The 14,643-nt window shown below is 25.7% G+C and overlaps 1 protein-coding gene across 2 annotated transcripts; it reads right to left on the reverse strand.

The window, feature by feature from the left end:
• Positions 1-595: 595 nt before the first annotated feature.
• On the reverse strand, positions 596-12,067 carry LOC114119151 (Golgi-specific brefeldin A-resistance guanine nucleotide exchange factor 1). Of its 2 annotated transcripts, none has more exons than XM_027980650.2 (35): positions 11,847-12,067; positions 11,689-11,776; positions 10,981-11,080; positions 10,716-10,820; positions 10,418-10,645; positions 10,258-10,358; positions 10,064-10,192; positions 9,487-9,595; positions 9,320-9,427; positions 9,047-9,255; positions 8,796-8,973; positions 8,594-8,709; positions 8,371-8,512; positions 8,197-8,309; positions 7,127-7,329; positions 6,930-7,053; positions 6,656-6,864; positions 5,553-5,789; positions 5,345-5,444; positions 4,991-5,167; positions 4,800-4,923; positions 4,027-4,169; positions 3,847-3,962; positions 3,629-3,788; positions 3,358-3,556; positions 3,129-3,259; positions 2,869-3,061; positions 2,670-2,812; positions 2,438-2,596; positions 2,178-2,375; positions 1,815-1,928; positions 1,524-1,719; positions 1,230-1,398; positions 1,061-1,155; positions 596-844 (listed from the first exon to the last, which is right to left on the reverse strand). In XM_027980650.2, the coding sequence occupies exons 2-35, from the start codon at positions 11,773-11,775 to the stop codon at positions 798-800; spliced, it is 4,962 nt and encodes a 1,653-aa protein (XP_027836451.1). In that variant the 5' UTR covers position 11,776; positions 11,847-12,067; the 3' UTR covers positions 596-797. The 2 variants fall into 2 exon arrangements, with proteins under 2 accessions (XP_027836451.1, XP_027836442.1); XM_027980641.2 differs by having other exon boundaries at positions 1,230-1,458; positions 11,847-12,066.
• Positions 12,068-14,643: the final 2,576 nt, after the last annotated feature.

The raw sequence follows: 14,643 nt of genomic DNA on the forward strand, positions 1-14,643 counted from the left end.
ACTCTAATGTATATATTCTGTTTATAAAAGAATAAAAATCTAAATTTCTACTAGAAAATCCAGTGGCATATTTATGAACATCTTTTTATATAGGAGTGTGGAGGCCAGGAGCTATAAACTTAAGGGAAATAATTAATGCTCCTAAGAAACAAAATAATTATTCATTTTTTTTTTTTATACACAATTATTATGTTTTATTCATAATTCATTCTTTTAAATTATTACGAGTATGCTTAATTGTCATTTTAGTAAATAATTTATTTAAAAATAAAAAATAATAAATATAAATACAAAACCACATAAGCTCATAAATCAATATTTGCTATTAAAACAAACAACTGAAAATAATAAGATTCTGAAACTATTTGATGTATAATAAATAATTATTTTTTTATAACATGATTTATTTATTTTATAATATATTTTTTTCTTTTTTGCTGTCAACTTTTAATACATTAATTTAATAAGTGTTTTCACACACCTTTCATAAATATGCCACTAAAATATATTACCTTAATCACAGAATGATACCAACTATCTTTAAGTACCTAACATTTTTGAAGGAAAATTATTCAAAATTGTATACAAAATTAACTAATAAACACAAATGAAATTATATTTTCATTACAATCTAAATTTACCTGAATTGAAGGTAAATTCAAAATTATCATTAATGTAATTTTAACTAGTTAATATATATTAAATAAAATTAAAAATAATATGAACAAATACAAAATGTATATAATATGAAATGTTGAACATATAAAGTGAATAATAAAAATAAATTAAAAATTATTTCAGTGTAATTGTTGGTTTACTTCACGTTCACAATCTGGTGTATTACCTGAAATAAAAATGTATCACATTATATTTAAATAATTCAAGGTATGTGAAATTTTTTTGAAATAATTTATCTTTGAGTAAAATGTGAAAAAAACCTTGATTAATAATTTTCAATCAAAATAAAATTCACATTTTTCTGTTTATATCAATTGAATGTTGATTAAATAATCAAATAAATAAAATACAGTTATACGTCAAATATATATTAAATACTTACAGTTTTCAATTTCTTTACTCTTATTTGTGAGTGTATAAGGTTGAGAAATTGGAACAGTAGTAATGACTGCAATCAGTTCATCATTCTGATCATCCCTTTGTAAGACAAATGTTTTAAGTGAAATTTTATACTAATTTTTATGTGAATATATTTAAATTTATTTAATTACTCGACATGTTGGGTATGACTGACAAAATTTTGTACACCCATTACAGTGTTTTGATTAACATTTTGATAAAGTATAGGACTAGACAAAATGGGTGATTGAGAATTCAAAACTTCATGTGTTACTTCCAAAGGAGTTGGCGATACAAGAGGCACTATGACACCTGGTGCAACTGGTACAAAAGAATTAGTTACTTCTGATAAATTTGATGAGGTATCTGTTAACTGGGAGACTAAATAAACATATGAAAACTTGTTTGTTAATCGTTTCCTATTATGATGGTTGTAATTCACTAACCATGATCCTGTGACGTCATTTGTCTGCTATTGTGATGTTGAAGCAAATCATTGGACATTTGGGGTAAAAACGTATTCACTTTATTCCAAGTAGCATCCCAAAAAGTTTGCTTACTATGCAACTCTTCTTTACTATTTGTCTTTCCATTTAACATTACTAATAACATATTTTTCAAGGTTTCTGGAATCGCTTCACTCTAATCATAACCAATTATAAAAATTAAAGTTGAAGATTAAAAATGTTTAATACAAATCACAAAATCTAAAAAACATTAAATAATTAATTTTATACCAGAGTGTCACTATTGTCAGATATCATAAACTTGTGCATCAAGTCTAGAACAGTGATCCATAAGTCAACAAATGTTGGTAGTGATTGAAGTTGAGTCAAATGATGTAAAAAAACCTATGACAATATTTATATTCAATTATTATATAGAAAAATTGTTAGTTTTATAAGCAAACAAAAAAATCATTCAAATCAATTCTTGGGTAACTAAAATTCTAATTTGACATTTTTAATAAACAAAATAACAAATTTTCTCAAGTTTTTATGCACTAATGTTTTATAAGCCTATAATTTGTGAAAACTGAAATATACTCAATTTCATTTAATACTGGATTACTAAGAATCTATTGAATAAAAGTAATAAACCTTTGATAACAAAGTAGCAGATCGCATTTTCGTTTCATCTAAACCGCTAGGATCAATGTCGGTTCCACACTCTAATAGTTTGTTCATCAATGGAAATAAAACTTTGCGGAAACATGCTTCCCATTCATCACCGTTGAGCGTTGCTAAGTCGTGCATAAGAAGGGCACGCTGTAGGTATGTAACAGCACTCATTCTTACCTACAAACAAAAACATAAATAAATAATATAAAATATAATTTTACACACTAAAATTTACTCACGTCACGCCGACAATCACAACACAGACTAGCAATACCTTGGAGTAGAGGACACCAACCATAACTCCACAAAGATATTAGTGCTGTATCTGGATTTTCTTCTGCCCACCAACGATAAATATCTGCAGTACTTGTATGCAACGTGTGCATAAGATCAAGTAGCTAAAAATATATAAATGGTTTCTGATTAATTATAACATATAAATATATAATAAATAAATAATGGACAAATTACCTGAATAGAAACTTGAGTATAACTACTTGGAATGTCTTCTGGGTCACTGTCGTCTGCATCATATGGATTAGACATTTTGTTTTTGTTTGATTTCAAATTGGTTTTTTGTTTATTGCTCAATTTTGGGCGTACATTTTTATCTTCTAAAATAAATTAATTGGAAATATATCTAAAAAAAAGCATTAATGATTTATCATACTTGATTGTAAGCTGGCCCGAGCAAAATTTTTGATGACAGAGACACATTTAATAAAGTTGTATGGTGTAATATGTGCAATGTTACGCACTAAAAACGCCAGACATTCACAGCATTTAACAAAAGATAATGCATCATGACGTTTAAATGTTGAACAATCTGGCCAAATTTCTAACGCTCCTGGGTTTGTTTCAATCTACACGTATGAAAACATTTGTTTCTTAAATGAATTTATTGTTGAACATAGTATGAAATATATTTACCTTTAACCACTCTGATTTACTATCTGATGGTGAAGATGAAGGGGTAGAGACGTTATTAACTGATTTCACGTCTAAGCCACTATCATCATTACTATCACTTACACTTGTCACTTCATTATCAGACCGATTATCTATTAAATATTAAAACTTTGTTAGCAAATGATTTTAATCCTTAAGATTCTATGCAAAGGAAAAAGTATTTTTGAATAGATGAAACATTGAAACATACCTATATTATTGCTTTTAGATACTATAATTCCAGCACCAACATACTCTAATATAGAAAAGATTAATGTCCAATCATCTCTGGTATGAATATTTGCCGCACACATTTTTAATAATTCATACATCCCAAATGCTATTTGACGTCCAACTATTTGTAAAGCATCTGTGTTGAGCAACAGTAAAACATTTAATGACTGCAATACCTATGTGATATAATGTATAAAATAGTAAATAAAATATTTAGTTAAAATATGATAAGAATAAAATTAGTTTACCATTGAACTTATTTCTTCACGTCTCATAAGGCGAGATGCTAACCTCATTAGCCCAACTACAGTGCGTTCTAAAAGAAACATGTGATTATGTTCTATAGCACCTGTCATAAGGTTGTATAGATGTTGCTTAACTGCTTCCCATAGAGTGTTTACTCTATCCCTGCGGTTGTTACATTAAGTTTAGAATAGAAAATAATGATACATTAAATAAAACTTACCGATTTTGTAAAACTATTTTAAGAAGCATTTCTAATAGGAAACTAGCAGCATTTTCATTTTCCCGTGATCCAAGTGCTAGTACACCCTCCGGCTTATAAAACGTTCCAATTAATGCCTGAAGATAAAAACATTCATGGAATCTAGTTTATTGATATTTATAGATATAATATAACACATACTTTTACTAAAGCTTCTAAAGATTCTATAGTGAGAAACTTAGATTCTGTAATTAAACTTTCTAATCGACTCTCAGAAATACAGTCTCTAGATGTAACAATCAACTCAGGTTCATTTGATGTCTGTATTTTATGATTAATAGTCTCTAAATTAATCATAAATTTAAATTAAAAAAAATATTATTTTTAACTTTTAATATATTACTATGCTTTATAAGGGTGATTCAAATTTTTTTCACATAATTTCAGTGAAAATAAAACAAAATTTATTCATATTAAATTATTATGATATTTTTTTAAGGTTTTTACTTTATTTAAATAAAACTTGGATTTTTAATTTTTTATTCTGAAACAGAATATTTTTTTGGAGTATTTAGATACAAAATAATTGAAATTTGGATGAGTAGTTTATGAGTTATAAACATTTGAAGTATTGGCGAGCGAAGTGGAGTAATATGGAATACTAACTTTTGGTCTAATAATTTACTCATCTGAACTTTAAATACTTATAACTCATAGATTACTAGTCTAAATTTCAATTGTTTGTTGTCTAATTACTCTAAAAACTATTTTGCTTTGAAATATTAAACAAAAAATATATGTTGTCATTTAATAAAGTAAGAAAAAAAAGATTAAAAATACAAAACGTGTTATTTTATTTTGACTGGAAGTTGTACAAAAAAATATTTTCCAAAAAGTAAATAGATTTTGAAATAATGATTGTTGTTCAATAAAAGAATCACTCAATAAATGCTGTATATAACATATGTACTTACCACCTCCAGAAGCTATGTAAGAGTAAAGTGAACTAAACAAACCAGATTCTGATTTTTGTGAACCTGAAGGCACTGTTTCACGTATCAATGAAACTTTACCACTGAGCTCAAGAAAATCTTCAGACTAAAAAAAAATTAAACTTAATTATATACAATTAACAATAAATGCATTCATGGTTAAGGAAAATTACCTCGACTAATATGGTAGGTAATAGTTTGCATTTATACAGTTGTAATATTATGTCAAATATACTAGACCAACCCTCACGAATAATATCACCATACATATGGGTTAAACTAAAAAGAGTGCGAGTAGCCAGTCGAGCTTTAGGATTACTTCCAAACAGTATTGTAACATTTTCTGGACACTAAATTAAGAGAATCATAAATAAGATAATAGTTGAATTTTAATTAAATATATATAAATTACTAATTAAAAATATAATATAATTGTTTTAATATTTAAAAAAGATAATATTCTTTCAAACACGTTATTTTGTAAATTTTTTTTAATACTGATAAAATATTTTAAATACTATACACACATCTGGGTTGTTCTGTAAATTAGTAAACTTGCACAATGATATTATGAGGCTATCAAATTCAGCACACATTCCATAATGAGCACAAATAAATGCACATTTTCTGAAAAATTAGTCATGAGAATAAGTTACAGTAGTTAAACATATGACTAATGTCTATTTAAGCGAGTGAAAAAAGTTATAAATAATTATTTTTATGAACAAAAGTTACCTAAGACCAAATATTGTTCGAGTATAAACAGTTTGATGATTAGACTTATCAAATATAAAGCTTAATGCAGCTAAAGTAGGACCCCAACAAATAGAAAATAGTTCATGATCAAAAACTCCACTTGGTGCTTGTATGTAAGAACCATCTTTACCAGATGCACGCCGTAATAAAACTTTCCATAAATAGTTTTCTAAAACAGTACCACTATGTTCTGCAGGCATAACAATTTCGTTCGATCTAAAAGTGTACATTGGATTAGTTGTGGATATAATATTTTGTTTGTTATTACCCTATCATTGAGTTATACAAAATTTAAGTCCCTACCACCAAGTAACTGTATAATGGCCATCTTTTATTCTAAGATTTATTATTTATGATTGATATTTCTATGTATCTTGAAGTAGTCAAGTCTAACAAGTAATAAGTAATAAGTAACCTATTTATGGAAAACGGATAAATACATTTTAATTCTTATAATATTTAAAATTGTATTTTATTATGCTTTAACTATGTTATGTTGGAATGCATAAAAGCATTCTTTAAATGTATTTAATTAATGATTTTATCAAACAATTAAATATTTATAATGAGCTACTTGAATAGCACAAGTTAAACACAAATGTGTTAATTTTAAACATGATAGTATGATATCAAAGTTTATGGTAAAGTTTAAGCTTATTATAAGAAAAGTGATGACAACTTTTCAGCTGTTTTTAATTTGAATAAGTAAAATCATATTGACAATGTGATAACAAATTTAATGACCATCTAAAATTTAATAAGCCAAAATCAGACCATTAGTTTAATGACTCAATAACACTATTGAAAATTTAATGAACATTTAATGAATGAATAAATTTTTATTCAAACAATAACATGCTATTTATTTATTAAGTATTAAATAAACGTTCACACAACCTAGCATTATTATATTATTTGAATTTATTGAAAGTTTCATAAATTGTTAAAATGTACAAATATCTGATTATTTTGGTACATTTTATATCACCCCTGACTTTAGAATAGTAAATTTTTATAGTGTGATTGTGAGATAACAACAATTATAATAAATATTATTAAATTCAAATAAGTTATTAGTTTACTTGATGTCTTTATATATTTCTTCCAACATTGTATGATCAAAATCTTCACCACCATTCAACTTTTTTAAATTGCGTTTAAATGCATCTATTGTCATTGGTTGATCTATTCGTCTAACGTTTTGATTATGTTGGTCAACATTTAGCATAATAATTGCATATGCTAATAAAAATGCACATTCAGCATTTGCAAAAGGTTCTCCATTACATTTCTAGAATTCATATATAAATAAAATAAATTTGGAAAAACTATTTAATAATATTAGTAATAACTAACATGCCAATATTCTGTAAATGGTTCTAATACAAATGATATAAGAGGTGATTCTCCAGGTAGTCGAAATGCTTCAAGATACATTCGAAGTGCTTCATCAACACGTGTACCACATAATTCAAAAGAACTAAACAAAAAACCAAAACAAATTATAAAGTACACGAAATGAAATTAAAACTATATTAAATATTAAAACATACTTAATAAAACTATTTAAAACATCTACATTATTTCTGTTGCTGATATATTCGCCAATCATTTTCTTATCTAAAAGAGGATTTTCTTTCAAAAATGTAGCAATTTCAATTGGATTCAAAGGTGTTGATAAAAGACCATGTTCTTGTAGAAACTCTATGCCTTTTTTTGGTTTTGTATTGAATTTTTCTGTACCCGAAGTAAGTAGCTAAAATAGTTTTAAAAATATTTTTCATGAATAAATTAAGAATGCATATTTTGTAAAATATCTGAGAATATGTCTGAAAATAGGTCATAAAGTATTTTTAAAAGGTAAAGATCCAACCCCAATAGATGTTAAAACAGAGATTTTGAGATTTACAATAGAATTGTTTGTTTATAAATGGTTGCTATTAGTTTTTAATAATAATTGTAATAATTAAGTGGTGAATGTGTACACACCTAAGTCAGGTTGTTATACCAGCTATATCCACAACTACCAGATGATATATTATTGTATCTATTAGACCATTGATTGAATCAAGTTTAAAAAATCAAACTTGATATAACATTTAAACTTAAGAGTTGGACATTTTAAGTTACATACAGACCATGCAGAGTCCACAATACACTACAAGCTGATTGCCTATCTAATAATATAGTGCTTGCATAATCAAAGGCAGTCTAACGGCAACACCAAGCGGAATGGCTTTAATATTATAATATAAATTATAATTAAATGTGTCCTAACTGACTTACTAACAGATAAACGTTGAGCCTGAAAAATGTAATTCGAGGCTTGCAATTTACACAATACCTTTGTACTACAAAGTAAGTGAGCAATAAGAAAGCATTTTACAAAATTTGCATTTTGAACGCCATAACACCGAATATTAAATAATAAATTGGACAGTTTGAATCATATTATTGAGTTGACATTTTTAACTAAGTGCACGGGATCAACTAGTTAATTAGTAATTACTAAGAAAATTGTTATTCATTAAATATAATTCAAAAATATACTGCAATAGTCAAATTGTAACTGGGAGATTTTAATTTTCAACTATAAATAAAAGTATAAAATAAATTATTTCACCTTTTTTTTTCTTTTAATGGCCATTAATTCTTCATGACTTGGAATATTAATTGAAAATTCTGGTTGCCATCGTTCAAAATGAATTTCAGAATCTGATTTTTGATCTTCAGAAACTAAAAGTATTTGAGTTATAACATTAAATACATAATTAAATTATAAGTGATTAAATGTTACCATCATAAGTGGAACTGCTTTCAGACTTTGGAGTAAATTGTGTACGATTATGGCAATGGCGTTCGATTGAATCAACTACAGCTAAAAGAGCATCCATTGATAATAAATGAGTGCTATAGATATCATTGAATGGAAAAACATTCTAAAATCAATAAATTTATTATTAGTTATAAATAGATATATAAATAAGAAAAAATTTAGTTTTATTATATTATTAAATTACTTTAGATAATAGTTTAGTAATATCATCATATAAATCTGAACAATAAAGTCCACAATCATAATTTAAATAAAGTTCAGTAACCAGACCTGGAATTTTCCATAGTTGGACAAGGCATTCTAAAGTAATAATACAAAATTAATTTTTTAACATTCAGTTTTTTTTTTCTGTAATAATTGAATTTCATTATAAAAATAAAACATACTTAAGGCCATTTCTTTTTTACCATATGGAATTTTAGAATTTTCATTTACCACTATGTTTATTAAATTAGACATATAATATTCCAGTTGAAATTTTAGATGTTGACGCATAGATTCAAACACTAAGAAAGCAAGTCTTAGGCTAGAACTGAATATTGGCATTTTCTCATGAGACAGGAGCTAAAAAAAAATTATATATTTAATAATTATTTATAAAAAAAAAAGAAGATATTTTTTAGATTTTTGCACATACAGAAAGAATATTACGACATAGTTGATCTTTTATAATGGAATGCATGTTAATGTGGCATTTAATGGCATATGCTCCAACTTCAAAAGCAATGACCAAAAGATTGAGTCCAACGCCAATCATTACTTCAGTATTTTGCTGGTCATGTGGATCACAAGCATCTACAAGAAACTTAATAAGCTCCAAAACACAGCCACTATTGTATGGAACTTCTAAAAATTAAGTTATATATAAAATAATAAGTAGACATAACTTTAAAATAAAAATATCACTTACTAGTATAAGGTATAGGTATTTGGGTAGTAAATCTTACTCCTTGACCATTCACATATTCTTTTTTAATATCATCAACTGAATTTTCATTATTTAAATCCGTGTCATTTTCTTTAAAAGCATTAAATTATTATTTTTATTTGAGATAAAAAACAATAATAATAATTTACCGTTGTTTAGTAATGGTAGTTCATCAGTTGTTAATTCAATACCAGGCGAAGTTTCTCTTTCATTACTTATGTCTAGTTTTGTTGATTCAGTGAGAATTTTTACATCACACTAATAATTCAAACAGAATAATTTAAATTAATTTATCATAGTAATTGTATAACAATTTGAGAACTAGAATACTTAAATAATCAAAAATTAATAGTAAGAAAATTATCTTTAAAATGTAAAATTAAATTAAAATATATATTTATAATAAATATTAAATAATATAGTAATTTAATAATAAATGGATAATCATAAATACTTTAAACAAATATTTAATTTATATTCTACATTTTATTTCACTAAAAGTATGGTTTCCCAACAGCATCTATAGTCAACTACTGGTCTAGTAGTTAAGACATCTATCACATGACATAGCATATGACGCTACGTCATGATGCCGTGCTGTTCTACTGTTTGACGCTGCAGAGAAACCGTACCTTAAGAAAACATTAAGAACTCATTAATTTATAATATTAGACCATAAGTAAATATTTAGTTAAACTCATTACATTAAGAGTTATATTAATTTACTTGAGTTAAAGTTGATACTTCAGATTGTGGTGTATCATCATTTGTATTAACTATATCTACTGTATTTTCCATATTGTCATTACAATTACTTAGAGGGTCACCATAATTCTTCATGTTCAGCCCTAATACCTGAGGAAATACAAAAAAAAAATTAATTCTTATACTATAGCACATTTTAAACAAGATTTACTGACTTTTGAAGAATTTCCCAGTTCTTTACTTAATGTGACTAATCTTGAAAAAAGAAGTTGTATTATATCTTTCAAACAATGTTCAGCATAGGATCGTACAAATTCTATAAATATGTATAATTTATATGAAATAATTTCTCATTGAATATAGTATCTAACATACCACTCAGTCTAACTTCAAAACAAAAACGAAAACAACTCATCATAATCTCACAAACACTTTCATTTGGAAGAAACTCGCCTTCAGGAGACATCATTAAGCAATATAAAACCTGTAAAGTTTTCATTAATACTATAGCATCACTGGTTTTTTCAGTTCCCAAAAATCTAGTATGAGTAATTGCATCTGCAATATTTTCAACAGTTGTCAATAATTTTGACTCAGGAACACCTAAATAAATGTATAGTACCATAGTAAAATAAGAAATTTTAATAAGTCATGTTGTGTAATTAAAATTTACATTTTTTTATTAGTCCATAATTTATAAACTTATAAATTGACATCAATGCTAAACTTGTTACTGGACCAGTAATCTCTTCACAGCGAATCACATCCAAAAATGGTTCTAAACATAAAATTCCAACTATAATTATCTAATTAACTAATATCCAATACTTAAAATTTGTAAAACTTGGAAACAGCCGGGATCTGTTTTTTTTCCATTTTACACAGATTTATGAAAAAAAAAATATATATATATAATTATGTATCAGTAAATAGGTTACCCATAACATGATCAAAATTGAGGGACATTAAATCTTCCACTTGATTAATGGCATCTCTTAATTTGAACAATCTTTTACAGGGTGAATACCTTTCTTCATCCTGCAGATTAAATACAGTTTAGTAAAAATTATGTTAGAAATTTATCTTTCCTAAAAAAGCATTACTAAGATCACGACAATGAGCATTTATTCCTTTACTACAAATTTGTGTATACATTATATGTTATAAAGCTGGGTACAATTTTAAACATAAAAAAAATATGTGAGAAAAAAAGTAATTTAATTTAATTTTTAGTAATTACTATTTAATTAAAAATCAAACCAATAACATTAACAATTGATTACATTATTTATGTAGTTCCAAAAATTAAAACTAGATCAACGTTTTATTTTTTTAATACAATAGTACTTATGGTATATTATAAATAAAACAAATTAATTTATGATTTCATATCAAATATTTAAGAATTGTGTTATACTATGAAGAAATTAAATGCTTAAACAATTTTAAAAACATCAACAAACAATATTAATACATAATTACATTTAATATGAAATTAGGTATAGATTTATATTATGGATCACTATTTTTCTATAAATCTTACCAATCAACACTTAAATACATTCTTATGGTTTAAAAATACAATAAACTAAAAATATAATTTGATAGTAGTGACAACCATAAAATAAAATTATAATATTATTTACTTGATATGAATTGTGATCTCTTTTTAACGCCGATATTAAAGTTGACAGTTCTCCCTGCACAACATACAATCCATTGGCTGCATACATCCTAAAATTAAAATGGATAGTTACTTATTAATCTGTGAATCTTTTAATATATTTATTTTATTTGCATTTACTTTAAAATTATTTTTCTCTCTTAAGACAACATGATAAAAATTGGATAATTTAGAGTATGAAGTTTTAACAATTATCGATTAAGAGATAAAGAGTTAATACTTCACAACTAAAATAATTATATATTCTTTTAAATAAATATTAAAATGGCAATTGTGAAATGACTATTTGACTATTATAGTGAATAGTAAATCCATTTGACAACTTGACGTACCTACTAAGTATTAATCATTTTTGAATTGATAACACGTCAAACATGATAACACGTATTATAAATTATAGGAGTTTCAATAACGATTTTGCTTGCTTTATCTTTGTAGTTGTATCACAGAATAGATTAAAAATTTAATCTATTCTGTGGTTGTATAGCACCGAGTGTCCGAGTCATTATTATTATTTGATATTTTACTATTAACGTTTTTGAAAATTCAAAATATATACTTTATTTCTTTACTTATTAACTTTAAGTAGTTAAACAAAAATTATTTTAATGTTTTTAATGACATCGTGATGCCTTTTAAATTCCTTATTCTAGAGCAGAATAATTTTTGGAGTACTTTAATAATTAAATGTATGAAAATCGTATTTTTGGAATAAGTTATTACTGTAACTAATAAGTACCTACCTATTAAGTGGCAAAATGTTGATCCACTCATAGTTCATCTAAACTTTAAATACTTATAAAAAATTAATAAACTACTTGATCAAAATTTAATATAAGTTTTTGAGTAGGTATCAGCTATTAACTGTAATATTAGTACCAAAATGTATATAATTGAGGTTAATATATACTTAATCGACTAATTTTGACAAAAAACTATTAAGAATGTTTCAACTGAAGCAAAACGGAAAAATAAATACATTTTATTTATAAAATAATGATTGTTTTTGTCAGTTCGGGACTTGAAATATGAAATAGGTATTCAACCACTGAACCGATCATGATGATACCTATATTTGTACTTGATAATTGTTACACAAAAACATATAAGACGTAACATAATATATAACTATATAAGAAAGCTAAATTTGTTTTACCGTTATACGTTATACCTAGCTTTCGATGCAATTTGCTTACAAACTTAATAGTTAATACTAGACTACTAGAGACTCAGTACTCAGTAGAGAGCCTATTTATTATCATATACTTACTTATATATCATTGATATACCTATTATAACACCACAATTTTAAATTTTTGAGATTTCTTGTATTATTTAACCAGTGTCCTGTAGAAACTGGAGTACTAGACTACTAGAGATATAACTTTAGTTTTTCAAACGAGATAACCTTCCTACTTCCTGTTCTACTGAGAATTTTTTATTACCTACCTAAATATTTTTTCTTATTTGAAAATGTTGACGTACTATAATGCATCTATAAAATCAGAACTTAAATGAGTAGTATACTAGTATTTGAATTCATTTTACTAGGTTTATTTATCTACTATATAAGTTCACGATAATGGACTTGGAAATTAAGTATATAAAGAGTTAGTTGTAAGTTAATTTGAGTATGTTAATTATTGTAACATTCATAATTTATAAAAATGGCCATTGTTTAATATATATTTTTTTTAAAAAAATAATAATAAAAGTAGGTCAGCTCGTTTCGATGGTGGATCTTTGTGCATCGTTCCTTCGGTCCTCGGGCAGGATAGTGTAATTTTACTGTAGGTATTCAATTTGAATGCAATATGATTGCATTCGATAAAAAAACGATTCTGAGTGGACGAGGGGATCTTTTTTATTTAATTTTAATCGTTTCTATGGTGATAAACAAAGCCGTATTTATTTTATATTATAATATAATCAAGAAGTTGTACATTTTTTCCCCTTTAACCACTTTTATTTGGAATATCATTTCGAAAATCGAAAACTGACTTCTTAAAAATACCAGCTCAAGAACATCACCTTTCAGAAAATATGCTATACTTGTACTTTTGAGCAAGTTTAGCGAGAGAAAAAGTGTTTACATCATTAAAATAAGCGGGTAAGTGGGTATCGTTCTGCTGTACATTAGGTACCGTGTGGATGGTTAGGTTAGGTTCACTATTAAGTGTTATAGGAGTTTTAAATTTGAATCCAATGATAGTTATCATTGTATACGAAAAAGGATTCTGAACGAAGATAATTTGTCAGCCTAGGATATAATTTCCGGTGGTTGATGAAAAAGGTGGTTTATGTTTTAATGGTCTAAATACACCAAAATTTAAGTTCTTTTTATAGTTATTGTAAGCTAAACTTATGAAAAATCTTGTATTAAATTTTCAACTTTTAGCTACTTGTGCAACATTTTTAGATTCTGAACGAAGTGATGAATGTATTGATTTTACAATGATGTGTATTTTTTTTGTCTGTGTACAGCATAACTAGTCAAAATAATGCTTCAATTTTAAACTTTGGGGGTGGTTTCCGATGGAAAAGTGAATATCCTTGATGCATTATAGAGGTCAAAAGTAAATATTTAACAACATTTTTCAAAAAAATTGAGAAAAACAAAAAAAAATGAAAACGGAAAGGAAAAATAGAAATTTTTACACAAAACCAGTTTTCGATTAAATCAATTTTTTTAAATGGTTGTAATTCAAAAAATTATCTGTAAAGTATAAATACTTGAAAATTTCACCAAATTTTTATGTTAGTGTTATCTTAATAGTAAATACAGTTAAATTTTCAAAAAATGTTGACTTTTTTTGTTATTTATAGACTACTGAAATTTCCGATTTTTAATAGATTTTTTTTTTTTGAAATGTCGATAAAAAAATTTTGGATGACCAAAAAAACTTGAAAATTTAAT

The sequence above is a fragment of the Aphis gossypii genome, chromosome 2 (genome assembly GCF_020184175.1).
Source record: "Aphis gossypii isolate Hap1 chromosome 2, ASM2018417v2, whole genome shotgun sequence".
Classification (NCBI taxonomy): Eukaryota; Metazoa; Arthropoda; class Insecta; order Hemiptera; family Aphididae; genus Aphis; species Aphis gossypii.